Raw genomic sequence first — 26,452 nt, forward strand, 5'->3', positions numbered from 1 at the left:
AGTTCATGTCTGTTAAGAGATTGTTTTTTTAAGTATAAAGTTAGCCAGTGTTTTGGTGTTCTACAGCATTGTCAATTGTCAACTAATTTTGGTAATGGTTTCTTCCTGCAGTAACCTTTTTTGCTCATCCTCACAGCACTCCATTGTTTAAACATTCTATCTTTGAGTTACATTCTTCTACTTGAAATACCTGCAGGTTTATTTCAACCTATAGTTAATTAGTGAAAAAGGAAAAAACTGATAAAACAGATCCAGTCCTGGTCATCTCGGACGAATATTGTAGCTTCCGTGTCTTCAATGCATATGCCTCAAACCAATCTGTATACACAGCAGGGGCGTGCAGCTTTGTATGATGGGAAAAATGTATCCAGGCATTTTCTTAAAGATGTTCTGTCATGCAGAACTTCTACGTATTCTTCCTGTTCTGAAGCTACATTGTTTTTAAAGGTCTTTATTTGTAAATTCATAAAGTTTCCAACTGATTCTCTGTGAGTCCCTGCTGAGAATTACATTTCCCAAATGTCTGACATAATGTGTGGCCATGTTTAGTGGCTGGTCTGCTCAAACATTACAGTGCATGCTTCATCTTTTTTTATTCGTTTATTTATTGCACAAAGTTCTGCAGACTCAAAACTCCGAATTAAAAGTTTTTTGTTTGTTTTTTTAAATCATCACTGGGTAATTCAAGCGATCACAAAAAACAGCAAATCATACCTGCTGCCATTTAACTATCAGGAGGTTGCAGCTGTGTGACCAAGACGGTTGCTGAGTTAAAGCAAGGACATCCAGCACTTTCAGATTAGAGACAAAAAAAAGTAGAAACGAATTCAGAACTGCCTGGTCAGCTTCCCAGTCTAACATGGTCTTTTCCTGAACATTAATTTCATCCTGCATTCCTGCACAGCTTTCACCTGCAGACATTTATCATAACCTATAATGCCCCGTTCTATTAGAAGCAACAATTAACATGCAAGAACTGAGAAAAAAGCCAACAGAAAAACCCCAGAGAACTACAAGTTCTGAGGTTTGTCGTCCATCTGTGTCTGTTTAAATGAAATTCATTCAAATAGATCTTTGTCACAAAGGGGCTTTAATTATTACCAGGATCAGGGGATAGTCCATCCTTCATTCTGCTTGTCAAAAACATAAACGCCACTGTCCATTTTTTTAACAGTGGATTAATATTGATCAGTTTTATTTTTGCTGAATATTTTATACAAAGTTATTAACACTGTTCGTTCCAGGATCCCCCTCACCTTTTCCCATGTTGGAGAGTTGGAATGTTTAAAAGCAAATATACAAACAGAACACATGTTTTTACACACATTTTGGTTTATCTTACCACAGTAGGTAATTCTTCTTAACTGGAGCAATGATAATACAAAATAAAAAAGGCCTATTAAACAAGAGCTTGACTCATAAGAAATTAAAGAAGTTTAAGATAAAAAAACAAAATTAACAAATTAAAGAAAGAATAAGGAAAGTAAAAAGGAACTAAGAAAAACATTGTAGCAGATCAAAGTATGGCACTTGTGGATCGGGCAAATACTGTAATAGAAAAAAGAAAAAAGTAAAATGGACCAACAATAATAATGATTTAGATTGTTTTAAATAGGTAAAAGAACCTAAATATAAAAATGTATACTCGACATGTGACATTCTGATGAATTAATAATGCACCTAGTGGCAGCCCTTTACAGCACATAATTTATATCATATGACGGAAGCAAACTTGAAAAAAGGACAAAGGTAAAATATTCAAAGTGTTTACGTAAAGAATCCAAAAATTCTTGTTTTAAAGTTTTTGCAAGTACAGCAGACATGTAGACATCCATTAACATGGACGCTTACTTGGCTGTAACATGCCATTTTATCACCGAGGAGGTAGGTATCCCCTGCTTTGTGCAATGCTTTGGTTTATGTATCTCAGTTTGACTTTGTTCATTCTAGGTGGAGCTGGCCTCTGTGGTCTTGGGGGTTCTGAAGTTTCCCCAAACCCACACTGCAGCTCACTTGGCTGAGGCCAAAAATCTTCTCATGGAAGAATGGGGAATTAAAGGGAAGGTGCGAGCCAGATCAATAAAGTACAAAATCATTCATCAATATGGCCTCCCAATACCTAATATACATGATTTGTGAACATGTAATCTTTCTGTAACCAGGCCTGTCCAGGTGACAGGCCTGGTTACAGACTGTGCTCCCAACATGGTTGCATGTGCTAATATATTACTGCTTCGGCACATAATGTGTTTTGCACATATGCTTAATTTGGTGGTGAAAAAGTCCCTTGCCCAAACCCCTGAACTAGAGGATATCCGAAGTAAGGGGCGTAGGATTGTCGGTCTTTTTAAATCCAGCACCACAGCGAAGGAGAAGCTGTCAGAGATGCAGCGACAGCTGGCCAGGCCAGAGCACAAATTAATACAAGAGGTGAAACATTTTTTCTTTTTTTTAAATCTAAGATTTTACATGTTTTTGCAGTTGTTTATTGTGTTACTTTCTTCTCTCCTTTAAAATGTGCTTGCTGTCTTATCTTAGGTGGAAACAAGATGGAACAGCACATTTAATATGTTGGAAAGGTTGTTTAAGGAGAGAGAGCCACTGGGGGCAGCTCTGGCCACCCTCCATACAGACCTTCCTCCACTCACCTCAGAGGACTACCAGGCCATACACCACTGCTTGAGCATTCTTTCACCGTTTCAAGAGGCCACAGTTGAGCTTTCAACAGAAAAACAAGTGTCAGCATCCAAAGTCATTCCCATGGTCAAAATGCTGAAACATTACATCTCAAGCAGGTGTGGTCAGATCACACACCCACTTGGTGAAAAACTGGCCACTAACTTGAAGAACAATCTCCATGAGAGGTTTTCAGCTCTGGAGAAGGTCACTGCTCTGTCAATGGCAACCTTGTTGGACCCAAGGTTTAAAGAGCTGGGGTTCTGCAGCCAAGGCTCTGCCCACACGGCCATAGAGCGACTCACTAAAGAGTGTGCTGCAACAATGCAGGCGCTACTTCCAGAGGCACAGCCACAGTCGCCACCTAGAGAAGGTTCTTCAAGTCAGCAGGAAGATGGTGGTCTCTGGGCCCTGCTGGACAGGCATGTGGGGGTTCAACAGCAGGTGACCAGCACAACTGCCAGTGCAACAGTGGAGGTTCAGAGGTACAGTAAAGATTAGAATCCTCATCATAACTTCTGCTCATTTTAGACTGGTGCATGACAATAGGCTATTAATGTCCTTCTAGGTACTTAAAGGAACCTCACATCCCAAGGACTAAGGACCCACTGAGATACTGGGTTATCCACAAGGTTTTATACCCACATCTCTACAAGCTGGCAATGAAGTTTTTATGCACACCAGCTTCATCTGTGCCTTGTGAGAGGATCTTCTCCAAGGCTGGCGAAATCGTCAGCCAAAGACGAAACAGGCTGAAGCCCAGCACAGTGGAGAAAATTCTGTTTTTAAATAAAAATCTATAACATGTATCCCACCCAGTCATGTTAGACCCTGGTTCACAATCACTCATTCTCACTTTATACATGGCATTCACAATGTAACACAAGCACTTCTCACAAATCTTCAAACATTGTCTTTGTTTTATTTCCACACTGAAGTGTTACAAGGGCAAGGAACTTAGTGGAGTAGATGATATATGTCCTGTCTGCCACCAGATGCCGCTGTTCTGTGTGGTTTCGAAGCCCCAAATGCTTCATTCATTTTTCTGGCACATTTACACGAAGCCCCATGAGAGCTTCATGGGGCTTCGATTCCCATCCCTACAACCAACCAATTTAGAATAATGATTACATTTCTGACGCTTTCTTGGGATGATAACTTGTTCTGTTTTTCATTTTTGACATGCATTTGCAAAAATGTCTCATACATGTTAAAAGTGCCCAGTGAAGCATCAATGTCTCAGTTTAGAACCCCATCTGAGAGTACTGAAAGCCACGTCATTATTTTTCTAGACATTTATATGAAGCAAACATTTCTGATAGTTGTTACTAATTGTCAAGAAATGGTATTGTGAAAAGGCTGGGTAAAAAAAAAAAGGAATGAAAAATATGACCAAAAAAACTCAACCTGTACATGACAAAAATGAAAGATACAGAAACCCAAACCCATAACCGTAGGAAGCGAAAGGTGTCAAAGCAGAAGTTGTGATGATGAATGACTGAGCGCCTGCACTTACAGACACTGAGGGGACTAATTAGCTAAAACAGAGACAGCTGTGGATGATTATAACCTCAAACCTGGAGCCGTCATGAAGGTGTGGAGGGAAAAAAAAAAAAGAATTAGACTATTGAACAAACTAGAAACTAAAAGTGGCTTAAAATAAATAACTGAATAAAACTAAATTAAAGGCACTGACTCACAACAACATCAAGCAAATCCCTCTCACGAAATCAGCATGAACACCTTGGTAGTAATTCTCATCAAGTAGAAAAAAACCTGTGTCCAGTAAAGGACTGTTGTTTGGAGTTTGTGACTGTACCCCTGCATGCCCAGTCTACCGAGCGCTTGTGATTGGCTGCCTGAAGTAAACTAATGACTGACTGTGCAGAGAAGACAGAGACTTACTTAGGTCTGATTAATGTGTTTTTCTCAATGCCAATTAAACACTGATTACTCAAATTAACAACACTGGGCTCCCATAATCACTAAGTACTCACACAGGGACTGCTGTTGATGGAAATGGGCTCCACGGCAGCTACACACAGAGAAACACACTACTGTGAAGCACCACACCCCGTTTGTTCCTTTACCCTCATCCACATCAACTGCCGGCATGTCAGCAGTTATCGTTACCAAATCCAGGGTTACTTACTCACCACATTCCCCAAACAGCCTTTCCTGTGATCTACTTTTTTCCCTCTATGTCACACTCACGCAACATGTGCACACCAACACACACATAGCCAAAAGTACAGCACCTAAAGTCATGCAAGAGCACACATACAACAGGCCTCAGACAGACAGCTGGTGCCACAGGGTGCAGTTAGCGGATCCCTCCTTGGGATGTCTTGCCACCCCTTATTTGGAGTTAGAGGCACAGAGACACAGAGGGGCAGCACGTGGTGCAATTAAAGGAAAGGAAACGAGCACAGGAGGGTGAAGAGGAGGGATGTGACAGAGCTCGACAAAAGTGGAAGAAAAAATAAAACAGAGGAACGTTTCTGCAGACTGAATGTAATGCAACACCACCAGGAGGGGGGATGGAGGCTTTGACGGCATGGAAACACACAGTCACTCCAGGATGGGAGAGACCATGAAAAGCATTTGAGGGAGAGTTCCTGAACGGTAGAATTCAAACTTTACACCTCCATTAAAGATCCTTTTTTTTCTAACCATGTGCTCTAAACATAACTGATGTGGATACAAGCACACTGTTTTGCACAAAACTGTGCTTTTACTTTGTATTTGTGCCCACAAGAAGAAAAACATGTAAAACAAAAAAAATGTATTTTAAGTGACTTTTGGCACTGTCCGTGAACTTGTATGTCCAAAAACTATGTGTCATATCGTGTGCTTGTCAGTATGCACCAATTAGGAATCATAATACAAACTACTATACAATATTTAGATCCTTCTCATGCCAACCAAAGGGCTCTAAACCAGGGAAAACAAAAAACATCGGGAATAGTCTAGCAATTTGAGGTCAATAAATGTTACTTTTACATTTGAAGTAAAAGTATAATTTAAAAATACCTACAGTACAAACCGATAAAGTCTTATTGGAATGTTTCATGTTTTTAAAACATATACATCGTAAAGAATAACACTCAAAGACATATATATTCAACTGAAGCAATGCAGTTCTTTATGGTTATACCTCAGTGGCAGGAATCATATACAGACGCATTTGTTTGGAGTTTGGACTGGAAACGCCAAGGTCAAAGTGGGAAACACTGCCAAAAGTGGTAAATAATGAGAGAACAAAGATCCAGTGATACTTCTGCATACAAACTGACTGAAAGGGGAAATGCCTAACCAACTAGACGTAATGGTGGATAAAGAACTGTGGCAAGCCGTTATGGTGGATGTGGCAGTACCAAGTGATGGTAACATCAGAAAGAAGGAACACGAGAAACTGGAGCTACCAGGGACACTGAAAATTCCTGGAGAAAGTTCTGAAGGTGAAGGTGACAGTGGTGCTGGTGGTAATCTGAGCACTCGAGGCAGTAACCCTTGAATTGGAGGAGTGGCTACAGAAGATTCCTGAAAGAACATCAAACATCTCAGTCCAGTAAAGTGCACAGAACCCTTCCAGGCCTTTGGTAAAGAACCCAAGCTTTGGTGACAAAATAGTTTGCTTGTTTGTTTGTTTGTTTGTTTTTTTATATATATAAATGGCTAATTAGCCTGATACACTTGGTACAAATATATAATCCTATGAATTTAGTATTGAAAGGAGAACAATGTACAACACCAAATGGGCCGACATGTATGAATGCATAACCTAAATAAACAGAACTCGACAAGAGGCTGGCACTCTCACAAGATTCAACATTTAATGAAGTACTTAGGAAAAACACTCAATTGTGAATGTTTTACTGAGGACTATACTGAAGTGCAAATTTTGAGCAGAAAAAACAAACAGATACTGTCAAACACAAAGAACATGGTGATTTCTGCTGGGCATTAGACGCTCTTTAGGAATGATGGTTGCAGTAATCAGCATATTGTTTGCCTAGAGCCTTCCGCTGACATTTAAAATATTGGATTACTAAAGCAAAACCCACACAGTGCTTTTCAGAGTACATTATAAAATTAATAAAATAGAAATTACACAACACTAGATCAGAATGAAATAGGTTTGAATGGTGAGAAACAAGTGTTATGTGAATTTTAAAAACAAAATATTCTTCAAATGTGGTACAGATTTAGTTTTCTTACTATTATTGCCATGTTTGTTTGTTTTTTAGGGAAACTAAACTTTTAAAGGTTAAAGGTTGAAAGACCTTTTGCCAGACACCCACATTATGTTTTCAGTTTTAACTGAAGATGGGATTCTTGGAAGTAATTGGACATCAGTTGCTGGGTTGTTGACACTTGCATCTGCTCACATGACATTTAGTCATTTAAATTTTAGCCACACTTCCAGGGAAACAGTAGAACATTTAACACAAGGTATGCTATGTTGTATCTATAGCTTAATACATTTTTTAGACAGAAAATTTAATTTTTTACTTTCATGTTTGAATTGTTTATCATCCAGAAACGTGTGAGGCTATGCAACTTCATTAGTCCACTTCAACCGCAATTGTTCAAAAAATATAAAGAGGTTCCTTTGTTAATGGCGGGAACTAGGTTTTAAAAATTAACCTATAATAAACAAAGCTACAATTTATTTATTTTCTTTTTTTAACAGTTATTGGATGTAAAATTACTAACTAAACACATTCTACACTTTTCTCAGACAGACTTGGACATTTTCTCACTTTTCCTTCTTGTTTAAGCTCTCTTTTAGTTCAAACCTTTGCAGAAAAATAGGCCCATTATAATGGAGTGACACCAGATATGCCAGAGCATGGGTCTTCAACTAAAATTGAAAGCAGTCCAGTTAGAAAAAAGGTCTTGAAGACAAGGTCCAGGAAAAAAATTATGTCAAAAGGTTCAGTGTAATATATTTCTTCTAAACAGTTTTTGTCACTTTTAACCAGGCTAACAGTTGAATCTTAGACAATTCTGCTTTATGCTACTTAATTATTTTCTCACAATGTAATCTGTTTTATTAGAGCAAGACTTATGAGACTTATCAGAATACCATTGTTTGTGTGTATGTACCGTGTTTTTGTATTATCCTCTAATCCTTTTAAATGTAACTTTTCCAGACATAATTTGAATAGGTTAAATGTAGAAATATTCTAAATAAAGTAAAATGGTTATTTTTTTCAATACAGCATTGTGATGTAGCATTATGGAATTGTTTAGCTTTATGGAACAAGTCAGACCTTGTTTTGTCATCACAATGACATATTTGTAGTAGAGCGAAACAAATTGACTCCTAAAATCAAAGTAGGGCAAAAAGCGGTGGTGAGTCATCACATTGATGGCAGTAAATAGTACTCTTGGCTTCACTTAAAATAATCATGTCAGAAAAGTGGAGTACTTCTGGACAGGTTGGGCTGTCCATAGTACCGACGTGACCAAAAGACAAATGTATTACATTTTCCCCAAGCATAGAACTCAAAAGGTCTATCCTATTTTCACAACAAGAAAAAAAAAGTGTTCCTTCTTTATTCTAAACTTAAAAAAAATGTACTAGCCTCAGGTACTGTGGTGTTTGATGGAGATCTGTGGCTTTAATCTAGATAATGCATTTCGAGTAATGTTAAAAGCAAACTGAAACATTCTTTTGATCATACACTCCCTTTACAGAACTGGCTAACTTTAATCTTTTAATTTATTGAATGCCTAGGAGAAAGTTTGCAGGGGATCTCAACTCGCTTCATCTTTTATTGCATCAAAAACACCTTTTATCAGATCATTATGATCTTTTTAGAACTTAAAATATAAATGACTGGCAGGCCTCTTGGTTTTTTTTCTGAAGTGAGATCAAAGTACCATGTGTGTCACCATATCCTATTAATACGACTTTGGCTAAAGCCCAAACACAACCTTGTAGCAGAGAAGTAAAGAAGGGGGATGCAACAGGCAATTTCAGTCTTTTCAATTTCCTTTCTGGCTTTTTCCATTTCCACATTTATAAAAGTCACATCGCGAGACTGTGACAAATGTTAATGCATCGCCGCTTTCAGCAGCCCACAGAATGCATCAACGCACAGCAAATGTTATAGCATTATCCTTTTTGAGGTGAACATTTATGCAACATGGAAAATCAAAAACAAAAATCATTTATCTGTCACAACAACTGCTAGTGGCATGACTCCATCAAGAAAAAAAAAGCAAAATGAAAGCAATGTGTTTCATGTCACACTGCTGACCCAACTGTATTTATGCTATTTTGTGTCTATTTTAGAGTTTTCTTTGACTTAATAAAAAAACTAAAAAGCCAAACTATCATTAAACCCACATTTTCTCACAAAGTGAATTGTTCACTGCTTGAACAACTAGCAAAAACATATAGCCTCTATCAAAAGTCATTTTAGAAAGCAATTATTGATGCCTTCATGGTGGTTTGTTACCATTAGGGCTGCACGATATGAGGAAAACTTGCAATATGTGATATTAGAGATTAATATTGCGATAACGATATAATTTGCGGTATATGAAAAAATAGAAAAATGCCAAAAAAATCATTCCCATTTCATTCGAAACAGTTTAAAATTACACTCCAAATGACCCTCATTGACATAGGTGACAAACATCTAACATAATAGGCGTCCATCTGATTGGTAAACAATGGGAAGGCGTCCATCTGATTGGTCAAAGCATAAAGGGATTTATTTGATTCGTTAAAAGCGTCAAGCTGCCATAAGATTGTTTTAACACATTTTGGGTTTACGATTTATTGCGATATTCGCAGTCTTTTGCGATATGCATATTGCAGAGCTGGATATTGCGATAACGATAAATTTGCGGTATATTGTGCAGGCCTAGTTGGAATGTTCTCAAAGACTTTCTTACCCTAATTGTAAGATTTAGTTTTAGTTTTAGTTTAGATGACTGAAAATGTATGCACTACTTTTTAAAACAGAAATGACAATTTGCATTATTCTTTAAGATTGAATATATTTGTGACACTTAATGAATACTACTGCACTTTTTTTGGTGCATTTTAATTTTAGCTTGACAGTGGGTTTCATATTCAAATATTAGACTGCCAACTGTCCAATTTCCCTGGAAAAATCAAAACATAGCTGACTATGGGAAAATGATTACAAATGACGGGATTATTTCATGTATAACCAATGATGCAATTTACATGATAAAACCCCCCAGGTAAGACCCATCAGCATCTCAATTTCAGAGCCCAGAATCAGAATTGATCAGAAAAGAGTGACCAAAAAAATCCTGCAGCAAGACGCTTTCAGTTAATAAATCATACATTGACTTTTTAAAAGCTCAAATGGAATCAAACACATTGAACTCCAGAGGAAAGGCTTAGGGCTCGAATACTTTATCATTAAAATGATTAATTATGCTGTGTAGCATTGCTTGGGCTTTACATTTCATCAAACAGTGGTTCAGAGACCATTCACACATAGGTCTCCAAAACATCTGCATACCAATGTGATCTAAAGACTGGGTTTTGTGGGTTTTTGCAGTGGTCTGACACTCCTATCCTCAAAAATAAATGCAACTGTGAGAACACATATGTTCACTAAAGTGATACTAGTTCACGTGTGCTGTAGTCAAGGCTGAATAATAACATGTAACTTTATTTTTTACAACTAGGATGAACATTTTTCTGAGTTGTGACAGTAAACAAGCAGTTTTTCTTTAGATGAAAGCATTACACTTGATCAGCTTATGAGTGATTGATTTAATTCAATTAAAAGCCATTAAAAAACACTATATTAATCCCCAGAGGCAAATTAGAAAATGTGTTTTGAAATTAAGCTTTACTTCATTCTAAATAAACATTCATTTGCCTAATATAACAATAGCTTGAAAATAAAAGAAGAGAGTGTAGTCTTGTCATGTCCAAACCTTAGTAGGAGCTCTTTTTTATTTCCCCACTCACGCAGTGTCTATGCAAATTTATCACTACTGGGAGCGACTTGGTGCTCAGTCCAAAGATAGTCCAACAAATGGAGAGGTTATGGAGTGAACCACAAAACCATCCAATTAGGGAGCAATCTGTTCTATTACACCAGCCGAAACATCAGTTGACACCCACACAGCCATATGAGCGGACATGCATCTGTGGACTCACTAACTCCAAACATTAAATCTCATCAGTAAAGTTTGACATTTTAAAATAAATGCTTTGGGTAAAACCTATAAAGGACTCTTGCATTTTTTTTATTTTGCAAAGGAGTTGATATGACAAGTTGCAGATATATTTGAAGAGTTTCCAAGCCATCCATGAATTCAGAAAAAAGTGAGTGCACAGATTATCTTCACCTCACTTGACGATAGTAACATTTTTGTTTCTTTGTTAAGGAGGTTTTTAACCCGATGTTTCCCTTCACATTGATGTAATATTTCAAATTCTGAGGCAGTTTATGCAAAGCTTTTTCTCAAACATGCAGGTGGAGAGATTTGACAGTATCCTGAAGTATTACTGTATCCAGAGTCGACTTGAAAGCTGTCTACACTGATGCAAGAGAATCAAGCCATCATTGTTTCATCATAGTCTAGGGTAGTGCTTTATCTGCCACACTGACATGTCAGATCTGTGTCCTCAAAGCAGAACATACAGAGGAGTGCCCAATTAGCTGAATGGTACCAAGTGTGCACTTCTTTGGTTGCAAAACAAGTCTTTATTATCCCCTCATCAGGTCTTTTATGACAGTTATAATGAGTCCTTTCTGCTTATATAGTGTCTGCTTTTAATCAAATGTAGCACTATACACTTGATTGCTAAATAGGTTCTCATAAACCTAAAGTAAGCTTTCAAAGTTTCCTTTTTTAGTAAAAAAAAAAAAAAAAAAAAATCCTGGAAAACTGTGCAAATAACCAATAGCGTTTAATTAGTTTCCAATAACAGTTCAAGCTTAACATTGGAAAAATGCTGCAGCTTGAAGAGTCTGAGAGCTACATGACCTTTTGGGTTTATTACAACTTTTCTAAAAATTGAACGGCTTCCTGAGGCAGTGACCTGGATATTTACAATATTTTACTTTTTGAAAAACGCTGGTAATGGTACAGAAAAAGACTTCCAAACCATTCATGACTGGCCTTCTAACATTTGTGGAATTAAGAGGCACTTACAGGTGCCTTTTTAGATACTTGCTGATGTCTTTCCCACTTGGCATCAGTTTAACACACAGCTAAATGCTCCAAAATATGAAGCAGCCAAAACTCCTGTTTTTATAGAGATGCTCACATTTGCTGATGACCCAATTCATAAAGAATATTAGATTAGCAGCACTTGGCAATAATTGCCCTCTTAGTTCTGGCAAAGGAGTAAAGGTCTGCCTAGTTTTTAACAAACCATGACATCACTTTTGCACCGTGTTTTCTAAATACACAAGCACAGGTTATAGTTCAACTATTTCAAATTTGATAAGGACCCGATGAGTTATATGTCCAGCTAAAGTAATGTATAGAATTGAAAGAGAGCAAACTTTATTTCACATAACTGCATGTAATGATAGGTCTAAAACACAGGCAGCCAAAGAGAACACAGGCATGTGTTTGAGTGTCATAAACATTCTGCTGAGTCGTAGAAATTCACCACAGAAAAACCAATCTGAACTGCCAGGCCGGGATATAACTCAAGATGACTGAGGTATGTCTTTGTGTGTATGTGTGCGTGTGTGTGGGTGAAAGTGTGTACCTTTGTAAGGTTTGCGTCACCTTACAAACAAGAGAATTAATTCCTCTTTTTTGCTTGAGTGCGTTCATTTTATCTTCATATGTTTTCCTTTCTGTTACTGTTCCCATAGTCACAAAATAAAACAAGGTACCACTTGTGTGCACTCCAATTAATTTTAAAATGCTTTAAGCCGATGTCTATGGGAGTGGCGCGTGAATGCTTGTCAGTGTGCCTTTTGAGCCTAATATGTGTCCACTTCCCTTTTCCCCCAATTATTCTGAGTAGAAAAGAGTTCAGTTTTACCATTGAAAAAGAAATCTGTTCTGCAACAAGGGATAGAAGAAAAGACTAATGTGCAGTGTTGGACAGGAAGATGGAGCAAAAACCAGAAGTCTGACTGACTGAAAGTGTTTGGGTTGCAGATTGGCTGTAACTCCAAACTTAAGCTGAACACTATTTCCCACTGTCAGCACTTCAGAAGTAGAGCACAAAACTCTGAGTTTAATTCAGCATTGTAGCAGTGATCTAGTAGCTGATTAACATTTTGAGCAAAATCAAAATCAAGCAAATCCTGGATGAAATGGTATCTTAAATTGACTTAAAAATACTTTAACGTAGTAGTTTACAATGTTAATTAAAAATAGAAAAACCTTTTGACAGCAAAAAAAATCCAGAATCCCACAGTCAGGGTGATGGCTAAAGATATGTCATACCTGCAGAATCGATAAGGAAGCCATATGCAGCTCTATAAGCACTGCAGGTATCTGAACTATTCATTTTAAATGCTAATGAACTATGCCTACATCATAACATGCTATCTTTAGCTGGAGCTCTTCACTGAACATTTCTGCTGGCCGTGGTCTTTTAATATGCATGTTTATTGTAGTTATACAAAATTTGAATCTGGTGGCTTTGGCAAGCATGTGAACAATTCTGCACATGTACTCATGGATTTACATCTAGATAATATGACAAAAAAGGCTCTGGTTATTTTTTTATGGCTGCTTGTGATTGTCAGAATGACTGTCCATTTAACTTGAAAACATTTTTTCAAATTTACATGGTATCGTTGACATATTGAAGTGAGCCTATGCTTATTGCTCATTATATAAGCATTTATCTGCAAAAACAAGACTTTTATAATTTCACAGTGATTCATTGTCAGATACATTTGGAACAAAATGGTCATTTCCAGGAGCACGAAAAAGCTGTAAAAATCTCTGGAATTCCAGTTTGTCTATGCTTCACCACTTTTGTCACTGCATCTTCAATCAAATGAAACAGCTTGTTAAAAACTTTGAACCAAAATATAACTTTCCAAATTTAAAAGGGCTTCTAACAAGCAGAGATAAACATTTTTATAAAGTATTAGGAATTGATTTTTACTTAACTTTACAACACAAATAAAGTGCCGTACAGCGTTTGAGGTAAGAACTGCCAGAAACTGCACTCAGAATATAGCTGTTTAGTGTTGGTAACAAAAAATTAATACTGAACGCAGAAAATAAAAATGGGGTAAAAAGAAAGTTATTTTTGGTATTCATCTTGATGTCTGTGGAAAACATTAGATAAAAAATGTTTTATGCTTTAAACAACTCAAAAGGCAGTGTTAAATCTATCGAACTCTGATCAGAAGATCCAAGTGTCTCTGACCAAGACACTGAACCCCACATGACTCCTAGTGGTAATATGTTGGCGCCAGTGGAGCACCCATCAGTGTGTGAATGTGTGTGTGTGTGGGAGAATAGTACTGTGAAGGTAGAGGAGCACTATATACAGTAAATATTCACCATTTACACAATATGTTTATGCTTTAAGTCCTATCAGATCAAACCATAAAAAGGGAATACAAGTGATGGTTTGACCAGTGAGTAACTGATTATTGTGCTGTCTAAAAACTTTTGACACTGAAAGGTTTGAATACTTAAGCGGGCTTTAAAATGGAACTTTATAATGCCATCAAAAAGGATAGAAATAACAGATAAAACACACATGAGTAAAGAAAGCAAAGCAGACTGCTTCAATGCTGATTTACTGCAGTAAGTATCAACTTGGGTTCAGCATCTTGGTAAGCAGAATTTCTTATGTCATGTATTTTTCTGGCCAACAGCTACCGCATAACATTTTTAGGGATGTCTTTTTGTCTTTGTAAGTCAGACTGCAAGTAGGACAGCAAGACTGCGGATGGTTATACATGGAGATCAGATGAGAGAGACTGATGAATGGGACGGCATTGAACTTTCTCTGGTCAATTGTGGATTTAAGAGTGATACAAACTTATTCTGTCAAGGTTGTTGAAATCATAAATACCACTTTGATACACGTTTTTGTTTTCTCTTCTTTCTTCCTCTTTTTTTGTTTGTCCAAATATTTATTGCAGGGTTTTTAAAAAAATAGGCCAATTACTGATTGTTGCATTTCTTAGGCTGCACAACGTCTGCTTGGCTGCAACAGCTGATGAGACATTTTCAATGTTGGAATGATGTCTTTGTCTCAAAGGATGGTTCCAGTGAATGCTATGCTACATAAGATATTAGAGCATTTCAAATGTCCTTTTACCATTTTACAAATTAGGGCAAACCTTTTCATGGCTGCCACTTAGATGCTTCCGGGTCATTTCACACTGCATCCATTTCTAAGCGAGCCGCAGCATTTAGACAGACCCTTTGTTTTGATGTGCGCTGCACATGCTAAACCCGGCTCAGCCTTTTATTCTGGCCACATGCCACTGCCATACTGATTGCCATTGTCACATACAAACACAAGCTTTTGTAGTGCAAGCCAAGTCTCCATGCTGGCTGGCTCTTCACAGAGGTGTGCCCACCTCTATCTCACATCAAAGGGCTGAGCTAAAAACCTCTGGCCAGACACACATGAAGTGAGAACCATATTTCCTGCCCATTTCTGGCTAAGATTAAAAAAAAAAAAAGCATAGTTTTAGTGTGAGCCTATAGAACAAGTACACACACAAACTTCCCTAAAAATACACAGACGGACACACAAAGCCACTCATTCAAACACCTGTGGTAGATCAAACGATCAAGCTGAGAACACACACCTGCAGTGGGGTAAAGCCCTTGGACTGAGCATGTAAATCATGCTGCTCATTATGGTGCACTCTCCTGCACTTGTACTCAACCCAGCATGACCTCAGTAATAGTTTGTGACTGGCGATTGACTATGCAAAAATCCCTTTCAAAGAGCTTGTCACGGTTCAGCCACGGCGCCCAAAACAAATGACAAACAACCGGACATTTGTTTGTGGTTTAGAAAGAACTGGGATGGAGCTGAACTTAATGTGCTGTCAGTGAACATTTTTCACACCACATCTATGGAAAAAGGTTGTTAGTTAAACCAGTTTAGCTGAACTTTGACATAGATATCTAATCACCCAACCTAGTGGCAGCAGCTCGGTGCAATTAGGCATGTAGATGTGACCAAGAAAAGGCAGTTAAGTTCAAACCAGACTTCAAAATAGCATTAGAAAGGTCACTGGGGCTGACCTTGACCAGGCCTTAGTTGCAGCTGCCAGCCAATGAGCTGGTTGGAGTATTTCAGAAACTGCTGATCATCTGCGATTTTGATGTACAACTATCTCGGGGGTTTACAGAGCATGTCTCCAAAAGGTAAAAATATCCAATTAGCTGCAGTTCTCTGGGCGAAAATGTCTCCTTGATGCCAGAGGTCAGACGAGTATGGCCAGATTGGATTTTTTTGGGCAGCAGGCAACAGTGACCTAAATAACTTCCCTTTACAACTAAGTTGCACAAAAAAACCAATGCACAACAGATCAAACCAGTGGACTAAAACAGAGTTCCACACCATCTATCAGTCCTGAAAACTTGTTTACAGTAACTTGCTTTCTTTTTTCAAATCTTTTTGCAAATTTTGATTTTATTTTTTCAGCAAAAATGTTTTAAACGTTCAGATTGTCCAGAATCAAGGGCAAAGTCACTGAAATATTTCTAGTTTGATTACTAGAATATTGCAGAAAATATACTGGTGTAATTTATTCCAACAACACATTGCTTGTGGGTGCCTTTTTTGTACTTTAACTTGTATAAAGTATTAACTTTAACACATTGAGTCTACAAAAAATGTAGACTCAACTTCTTTTTAGTTTTTATCTTAGAGATGTTTTTTTGGCATACACCCTATCTTATTGATATCCCCCTTGATGGCAAAAACTTAGTAAAACTTGTCAAAGTTAGAGACATTGTATACCAATAATAAGGAATTAAAGTGATTCCTTCAAATTAAAACAAAAAAAAATTCAGTTTACTCATCTGCAGGTGTCTGGACCATGTCTACTACGGCTGTCAACCTGCATTTATCGCTAATTTGGTATTGCTGACGCATCAGTTTTGGGACTTTTTTTTGTTCTTTTCTATAATTTTGTCATTTTAGCTTAATGGACATGCATCCAGCAGTTGTGTTCACATCGGACAAGCGCCAGACATGCATGTAGCGACAGGGAGAAGATTCTTCTTCTTTTGTCTATTTAGTGTTTGTTAGTGCTCTTCCATCACCTACAACAGGAAGAGACTCAGTGCGCAAAGTCAAAGCGGTGCAAATCCTGGAAATTCTGCTCCAGACGTTGTTTTCACAGATTTGTTCCTATGAACGTTTGTCTTGGTGTTATATTAATCCGACACAAACAGCAATTATTAATGTATCCTTTGTGATCATGTTTACAATGATTGGTACTTCCGTGTTTTGAAGCGAACACCATTCACTACTAAATTAAAGTCTCAGATTGGTCACAGTGCACACACACACACACAGTGTGGTTGCTGCGACTCAGCATGGAAATGTTCGACTGGTTGAACTGTCAGCACGCAATCAATGAACGCCCAAAAGGGACGTAGAGCTTGGGACCGAACTTAAAAACTTGTGTAGCGACGCACGATCACGGGCGTTCTGAACACGGAAGTCAGAAATTCTGGTCTGCACCATTGACTGTAGACTGGGGAAGAGCCAGTGCACACTAGAAACGGATGCAACACTTACATAGAGCATCCTTAACGTCTTTCTGAAAGGAATGAGACCTCTGTCAATGGTTGAAGAGGATGGATTTAAAATCAATGTTCATGAAAACAATTTTTGCTTACAATTTCTTTGGGACATTTAGACAATGATCTAGTTCAGGGATCAGGAACCCTATAGCTTGCGAGCCAATAATGGATTTTTTTTGTGCTAGCATATTGCTTACCTGGGAACTTAAAACGTTTTATCTTTTATAAGGGGAAATTGAAATTCATGAACTACACATGTAAAAACCTAATTTCTGTCAACGGACCACATGCCAAGCATACATACATGACGCAAGCCTCTCACAGACTGAGTAACCTTTAGTAAAAAAACTTCACTCACCACTTTACGTACACAATAACCGATGACTAATCGACTACTGAAATAATCGTTAGTGACAGCCATAATGTCTACACAATTAAGTGCACCGAGTCACTGCCATTGAATGGTTGATTAGAGCCTATTCATTTAGGTTTACCTCATAAAGCTGCAGAATACTTTGAATTCATCACCTAGCAAGTAAAAATGTTTTAGAAATAAAATAAAAACTTCTAAACAAAAAGAAAACAATAGTGGTAAAATTAAGCAGGAACAAGGAAATGAACGAATAAATAAAACAGAAAAAAGACAAGACGTTAAATCTATGAGCAGAATGTTTCAAATAACTTTAAAAAAAAGTCACTTTATGGAACCGTTTTCAAGCCTTTCACTAAGATTTTGCTGGCATCAGATCTGTCAGGTTTAAAGGCATTCCCCAGGTGTTAGAGGAGGGAAGGGGTTGGTGTCTCTGATGAATTTCTAACCACATGCTGCTTTATTTTAAGCAGTTTGGCTGCCAAAAGAAATCTCTTTCTAGTCTGCTTTTGGTACATCACTGCAGAACCTGGTATCTGTGTTTTTTAGCTTCCAAAATCTTTTAACCTTTTATGTTGTCATGAATTAAATATCATCTACATTTTTAAATTGAGTGACAGCCTTAGCACTTGAAAGGAGCTCTGGCGAAGTTATCTCTGATATTTTCAGTGCTTGGAAATATGTTCAAATGAGTTGGAATACTTTTGTGACTCATAACTATAAACTGAGGTGTTTTTTTTAAACATTACCAGCACAGTCTCAACAATACTTTAGAGGACTTTTGTGCGACAGAAATACATCAATTTTTCTTCTGATGCTAAGAAACATTTGTTTTTGAAAATTTTTAGGCTCCTTTAAGTATTTTTGTATTATTCTAACACTATCCAAGGGTCCCAATTGATTCACCTGAAGCCTCTTGATAGCCACTGCCTGCACCCTGTGTAATTGTATTTATTTATTTTTCCTAATATGCTAAATACACTAATAAACCAAATTGAATCAACGTATTTTCTGCTCAAATTACAGTATTTTTAGCCAAAAAACCTTCATCTAATGCATGAAAGTGCATGGACCAATAACACAGGTGTGAGAGAAATGGAAAGACAGAAGCCCTAATAGTTTAGCTGTGATGACCATGATATTTTTACCAAATTGTGCTTTTAGTCAAAGAGGCACCAATAGTTAGGACATGACAAGCATGTCAGGTCTAAACTGAAACAAAAACACAAAGTTCACACAACTAAAACCAGTGTCTAGTCACTGTGTGACGTGCCTTTTGCAAATAAACGGTTCATTTTTTTCCACACAGCCAGGAGGTGAGAAAAAACAAATGAAGCGCTAACTAGCTGTGGGCCGGCTTGAAATGTGGTTTTATATATGCCATGGGATTAGGTTTGACATAACTCTGGAGGTCACACCAAACAACCTGCACTATTTATAAAAGTTGCTTTTAAACCATTTTGTCCATGTGGAAGCCATGTAATTAGTGGCTCTTAGGATACAGGCTAATCCTCACACGGCTGTCTGTGGTCTTTTTAAGAGTCTCTTAGTTGTGCATAAATTTGGGCAGATTATTACTATTAAGGGTTCAAAGATCTTAATGCGACTGAAACAAGTAAAATGTCAAGGGTGTGATGACAGTGTCACAACCTCTGCTGGATTAACTGTTATATGAATCGCTTCTTATTAAAACTGAAACAAATACAAACCAAATAAGTTTCAATATCCCTGAAACTGTGGTTTATTTTTGACAAGTTAAAAATGAGTTTTCTGCTTTGCATGTCCAGTTTCTTTTTCGGACGGAGCAACAAGTAAATGCCTAAGACCTCAAGTAGAAAAAGTCACTCAAGATTACAGTCACAAAATGTCCAGTGAATTAATGGGACAGCTGGACTAAACACTAAAACTTGTTTTTTTGTCCCTTTGATCTTTTTATTTGACATGACATATTATTTAGCTGTTACACAGCATTGACATGGTGATATGTCTTATGTTTGATTCATTACACTTCTCATGGAACAAGTCTTAGGATTTCAAATGTGTTTTTCACAAAGCACAAATGTCAAGACAGGCAGCAACCAAAAGAAACAAAACATTTTATACAGACTACACAGCAAAAATACATTTATTTAATAACATGTATAGCCAATTGTTGCTCTGTTTCATTCTATATATTTCCTAGTTGAACTTGCTAAAAAAATTTAAGATTTTTGTTAAGGTTTAGTCATTTATTTCTGGATTAAAGTAATTTTAGAACATATATGTGTTAGGTGAGCCACATTAGCTGGATTCTTATAGAAGTAAGCTTAGTAACCAAAACCATGTCTTTCCAACTGAGGAAGTATTTTCACTGACGATGTAGGTTTACAGGCTGAAGATGTGTCTTAAAAATGATTTAGCCCAATGTATTTTTTAAATCATGATACAAGAAATGTGAGAAACAGTGGTTTTATTCATTTTAGGAATTTATAAAAGATGATGCCGTTATTATTCTTAGTATATAATTTTCTTATTCTTCTAAGATGTTTTCGAACTGCAGTCAAATTTCTTATAATCTGAAAAACAGAATAATCTTAACCTCCAAAAGATAAGGTTTTGACATGCAGACTCCAAACTGACTAAAATATTTTTCAAGGTTAAATAGTAAAACAGTCTTTGCATTTTAATTTTCTTGGTATTAACTTGCACATCGACAGAGTCCCAGTTAAGTAGAGTAAAACAAAACAAATGTGGTAAAACCTTTAAAAAAAGGACAGATCACTTTGATGTTACAAAAAGCAGCAAAGCCATAAATTCAACTCCCTTCTATCTGCATTGTCTGCAGTGAAGCGTTTTTCTGTGGTTCACTGTGAGAGGTAAAAAGAAAAAAAACAAAATAGGATAACAACACAGTAGGACTATACATATCAAAGAAAGACCCAAAAATAAAACTGTATTACAGGGAGATGGTGAAATAACACAAACACATCCCACTTTGCTCCTTTGTCAAAATTGTTAAGTTTCTTTTTTAAGGAGAAGTTGTTGTTCTTTTTGAAGATATAGCTAAGCTAATTTTTTTACACAACTTTTGTAATATTTTTGGTTAGGAATACTTTAAGATTTTGTCATGCAATAGGAGACAGAAGCTGGTACCAAACATCAATGTTTTAGGAAGTAAAGCGATCTCTATATAAACTTCCACAATACAAAAACCATTACTCAATGGGTCTAACTAGTGAGGCATCAATAAATGGGAACGAGCAAAAAAACAAAATGCTTAAAGAAGTAAAGGAATGGGAGAAATCCCCCTTAAGCCACATTTACACCAGCTGCAACAACTCGCGTTTAAGCGGTCTATGTAAACCCACAAGCAAAACCAAAATCCACGCGTCGCTACGCAAGTTTCTCGGGCTCTACTAACAAACCTGGTGTTGACTGAATGACCTTTGAAAGTTCAACCAGCTAAACTTTGTGGTAGGAGAAAGACACATTTTGTCCTGTCTTCCCAAAAGTCATTGTTTTGATGAATGTCCTACTTATTACTTATTTTCTACAAATAGGTAAGGTGTGATAGGAATTTTGATCAGATTTATAAAAATATCCATGCGAGCTTTGTTATTTTTGCCATTTGATACTTGCTTGTTCTGTTGCTCCTGAAATCTGCAGAAAGCATACTAGCTGCAGTTTGATGACATAGAAGAGGGATGCCAGAAGACCTCTAAGCAGTTTTTTTTTTGAGCTGGAATACACAATTTTACCAGAAAACATCAAAGGATTGTTGTCGCTTTTGTCAGCTGCTTTGTTGGCTCATAACTAGCCCAGCTGTAGCAATATAGCAATGACAACCTGCAGTGAGTTTGCTGGGAAAAGTTCTTTTTTAGATTTTTCTTAATTTGAAGATTAATGCTTAGTGCTGAAGCTTTTTTTTTTTTTTAAAGACTCAATAATATGGTTTTACCAGCAAATACCCTTTTAGTTATACCCTTTTAGTTGAGGTTCTTCCTGTCATTATGAGTTGTCATATTTGGACGTATAGAAGTGTATTTGTAGACCTAAAATATTTAATGAGGTATACGCTTTTTTGTTTTATTAACTTGCTTAGTTTGTCCCGCAGCAGTGAAATAAACATATTTAGATATTGTATATATTGGAAATTATCTTTTGAAGTACACCCTATTGGGTTTACTGCCGTTAACTACCGACCATAGGGCACATTGGATTATAAGGCACAGTTTCAATTATGGGTGATTTTTCTGTATTTAGCACATACAAAAAGTGCACCAGGTTTTAGGGCACGGGCACGTTAAAACATACCGGTTAAACACGCATGATAGTGTGTGTTTTAAAAAAGGCAGCAGGAGCAAAACCTGAGTTGGTTGTGATTTTTTTTTTTCTTCAGTCATCAATCAGCATCTAAAAAATCCATGAAAGTCCTCATCTTCTGTATCCGGCTAATTTTCTATCAAACACGCCAGGTTCCCTTTCGTCATTGTCAGAGTCCGTCATTGCCGTGCGGCTCCTCATGAATGATGCCGGCCGACGCGAAAGCTCGAAGAAAGCAGACACGTTAGCCCAAAAATCAACAATCCATTCATAAATTGTGGTACACCTCGCCCGGCGCTGCCTCCCAGTCTTAGTAAAAGACTAACTTTTACTAAGACTGGTGGCTGCTCCAGGCGCGTAGCAACGGTGGCGCAGCAACGGTGGCGCAGCCACTTCCAGCGGATTATAATAAAAAGCTGTCCATCTTGCACTCCTTTTAGTCTTTGTAAATGGAGCAGAAGATGGACAGCTTTTATTGTAATCCGCTGGAAGTGGCTGCGTCACCGTAGTCCTTGCCCATATGGAAAGATGCCACCGTTTCATAAAACGAAAGCACCAAGACGGACCTCCTTGAAATGTTCAATTTTTATTTCCCCTGCAAATGTTACTGCCTTCAGTCGAATGGTCACTGTGGAGACGCTTCTCCCAGCTGTTCTCTGATCATTAGTACATCGCTCGAGTCGGTCTTCCAACTCGGGCCATCTCGCCTTGTTTCCGCAGAAACTCAACTGTGTCTTCTTGACTTGTCAGAGTTCGTTTTCCAGCTTCCTACACTTGTGAACCATGGATTCTTTCATCTAGAATTCTCTGGCAGCAAAATGTTATTTTAACAGAACTGTGTACCTCTCAAAATGTCATCGACGTCTGTAAGCACAACCAGAAATTATTCATAAATAAAACGCTCCAAATGTTTATTTTTTTTATTAGGGCTTTTAAGTGTACATTTTTTTGTGAAAAATACAGAAAAAGTTTACTTTTTGGGGCCACAAGAGTGGCAATCCATGTGTACCAAGCCAGACCTTCTTCAACTGCAGTTATTTGTTTCTGTTCACTGTTCTACTGGGGTAACTGGGTGGGTGGGGATGGGGGCGGGGGGTGGTGAGGGAGGGGTACCTTCTTTGTGGGATTGTCCTTTGTTTTCTGTTTTGAACAACTTTCATTTTTTATGACTGTTTTATCTGTTTTTATGTTAAGCGCTTTGTGTTTTTAACCAAAATGAAAGGCGCTATATAAATAAATAAAGTTTGAGTTTGAGTTTGAGTAAAAATGCAAAATGAGTATCAACTTAAAAAAAATGAGAAATGAGAATTTATTTGATCTTTTAAGAGAAAAACCTGGAGCATTAACAGGGGTTGACATAGCCCAGAAATTTGCACTGGCCCACAGGGCCAGTAGGTTTTGAAAGTTACTGGCCCTGCCTGAAAGTTACTGGCCCGACACTGCACACAGCTCCGCATGTGCTTGCAACTTTAGGGGGGTCCGGGGGCATGCCCCCCCGGAAAATTTTAATATGGGGAAATTTGGTGCATTCTGGTGACATCTAGCACTTATTTATACACTTTTCAATTACTGAAAATAGAGCATATCAAACTTAAATCTGCTCTAGTCTGTTTCAGATGTTTTGAAGAGAGCACTGCAGTGAAGTAGGTAACACTAGTTAAGAAGTTTTCATGCTGCCCAGGGCTCCAGACTAACTTTTTTCACTAGGAGCACAGTGGCCCCCAACTGAAAATTTTAGGGGCACAACCAGAAAATTTAGGGGCGCATACCGTAAATCAACATGCTAACCAAATCTACTAATTTCCACTGTATTACTATTAATAAATACTTTAATAATAGATGCAAAAATTACAATGTGCTGTTTGAAATTCAGTGTCACATTTTATTCTGCACTTTTGAAAATGCAACAAGGTAAACTGACAAAAGCATCGCTGTCACGACAGTACTATTAATAAATACTTTAATAATAGATGCAAAAATTACAATGTGCCGTTTGAAATTCAGTGTCACATTTTATTCTGCACTTTTGAAAATGCAACAAGGTAAACTGACAAAAGCATCGCTGTCACGACACAACGATACAAGCGGTGTTGTATCGGAGATTTTATTTTTAGGCCATATCGCCCAGCCCTACTTTAGTTACTTAATTAAATTAAATAATTGAAAAATTAAATAAAATTAAATTACTGAGATCATTCGGCTAACTAGAAATACTTACTGCTTACAGTGTTGTAAAGAAAAAGAAAATTAAGTAGTTTGACATTATACTCCATTTGAGTCTGAGATTCAGGTATTTGGAGTTGCCTTTGATTCTTTAACATTCAGCTTAAAGCTTAGTGCATACAGTTTCATCTTCAATGCATTCATTAAATATCTTGCTGTCCATACTACTAATTCCACCCGTCACTCCATCTAACACATTCCTATCTATTCCTGCCATGTCTTCCACATCTCTGACATGCTTCAGTGTCTCTTCAGTGACGGTGTTGGATTTATGATCATCGCGGTGAAAAACCACCAGGGGGCGCGCTGATATGTGTGTCAGTTTAAATATATCTGCCTAAAATGTAATAATAACCCACTGGCTTGTTCCTTCGTTCTTGCTGTTTAACATTGTTTAGTATTGAATTGTTATATTCAATAAAGTTTGAAAAAAAAAGTAAAGTGAGCGCGTGCCGCGTGGTGCTCGGCAGCGACAGCCGCGCGCGCAGGCGGGAGAGGAGGAGAAGAGTGATAAAAGGTTTCCCATAGAAACCCTTGAAGTCTGAACACAGGACTAGCAGAAAAAGTGAATTATAAAGACGAGGTAAATCTACACGTTTTCGCAAAATATACTTTATTGAAAAAGGTGAAAAATGTATTAACCGTTAGATATTTTAGTGGCCCGAGCGGACAAGTAAAAAATAAAGTCTTGTGGTCCGTACTGCTTGAAAAACAGGACTGGGCCAGCGGACAAATGGCTATGTCGAGCCCTGATTAACCATGCGTCATAAAGTGGGTTTGGACTGAATTAACTTGACTTCTGTCATGCAGACCCTTTACATAAAGATTAGAAAAAACATTTGTCCATTTTTTTCTCCCTAACATTTCAATTTCTTTTTGAGCAACAGAAGTCTCTACTGAAGTCTACATAACTGTAATGTGAAAATCTTGTTTTTAAGCCAAGAACAAGTGTATGTTTAAAGCTACAAAAAGCAGCTATGATGAAGAATGAGAACTGTCATTTTCCATAATCTGCCCATTCATTTCTTATACTATAGCAGATATGAATGCACATTATTGTCCTTGAGGATCACTTTTGTAATATTCTGCTTTCTGCTCTCATTTAAAACACTTATGTCAACACAAGTCTTTTACAGAAAATAGAGCCATTAACCCTGTAGGCTACTGCAAAGAAAGGCATGGAATTTGACCATGCTGCAAACAAGTCACAAAACATTTTTACACTGTTTTTTTCTAGACCACAGGTCTCAGACGTTGTGCAATTTTTACTGTTCTGATTTCAAAATTAATAAAAATGAAATATATTTTTTAAATGTGTATTAATAAAAAATTAACTGTTAAACAAACTTCATAACAATTTCCATTTTTGGGGGAGGGACCTGTTTGCTAAAAACATACAAACAGCAAATAAAGCTGAGTGTCACACACATCTTACATGTGAAACAATATTCATTTTTAAATGCATCCTTCTTTCACAGATATTTTACAGTTTTTCTACACACAAAAAAACTTTTGGCGTGCTAACGTTCATGTTTTTTTATGTATAATAGTGTAAAAACATCTGTTGCATCTGGGGTCATTTGGGGTCATGGGAGTAACAACGCACAGTCTGGATATGGGAGTATTGCACTGTGTGTGGATGGGTGTGCTCTTGATATGTGTGATAATAAAGTCCAGCAAACATGAAAACGGCTCATAGCATCCTTTACAGTTATTGTCAATAAAGTTTTTCTCCAGGGCAGATTTGTGATGGATGTCGCACGGCAGTGTAAGTCAGATAAATAGACTTGACTAAGGTGGCATTGCAAAAAAAAAAACGCATGTGCTCCCAGTTCAGAATCATAGTTTGAAGTGGACTAGGTTTGTTTGGAAAAAAAAACGGTTTTGGACTTTTTAGACGGTCATAAAAATTTGACATTTTTTAATCTGAGCCAAACACATGAATAATTAGATGTCTCGCCCATTTGAATCTATAATTTTTTCCCCAAATCTGTATTCTCTCATTCATTAATCATAAGAATCCATGTACAACTAAATATACCTTTATTTACCCATAGCCACTAGTTAAATAAGAACTTATGTTGTGTCACCTTAGTAATGCTGTCTCAGGCATCCAGAAAGGCCAAACACTTAGCTGAGGTAGAGAGCTGG

The 26,452-nt window shown here is 37.3% G+C and overlaps 2 protein-coding genes across 5 annotated transcripts in view; one reads left to right on the top strand and one right to left on the bottom strand.

The window, feature by feature from the left end:
• LOC101162904 (protein sidekick-1) overlaps window positions 1-26,452 on the bottom strand; it is a 318,971-nt gene that overhangs the window by 271,014 nt on the left and 21,505 nt on the right. The window lies entirely within an intron of this gene.
• Window positions 1,821-3,485, top strand: LOC110015291 (zinc finger BED domain-containing protein 4-like). Its single transcript, XM_078944370.1, has 4 exons — window positions 1,821-1,884; window positions 1,951-2,064; window positions 2,173-2,430; window positions 2,539-3,485. Exons 1-4 carry the CDS (start codon window positions 1,840-1,842, stop codon window positions 3,175-3,177), a joined length of 1,056 nt encoding a protein of 351 aa, XP_078800496.1. The 5' UTR covers window positions 1,821-1,839; the 3' UTR covers window positions 3,178-3,485.

The sequence above is a fragment of the Oryzias latipes genome, chromosome 1, assembly GCF_053564925.1.
Source record: "Oryzias latipes strain Hd-rR chromosome 1, Olatipes_Hd-rR_3.1".
Lineage (NCBI taxonomy): Eukaryota > Metazoa > Chordata > Actinopteri > Beloniformes > Adrianichthyidae > Oryzias > Oryzias latipes.

Coding starts and splice junctions, on each gene's coding strand:
- LOC110015291 (XM_078944370.1), top strand. CDS start 1,840: ATGGACGCTTACTTGGCTGTAACATGCCATTTTATCACCGAGGAG. Junction 1,885..1,950: donor GCCATTTTATCACCGAGGAG/GTAGGTATCCCC, acceptor TGTTCATTCTAG/GTGGAGCTGGCCTCTGTGGT. Junction 2,065..2,172: donor AATGGGGAATTAAAGGGAAG/GTGCGAGCCAGA, acceptor AGGCCTGTCCAG/GTGACAGGCCTGGTTACAGA.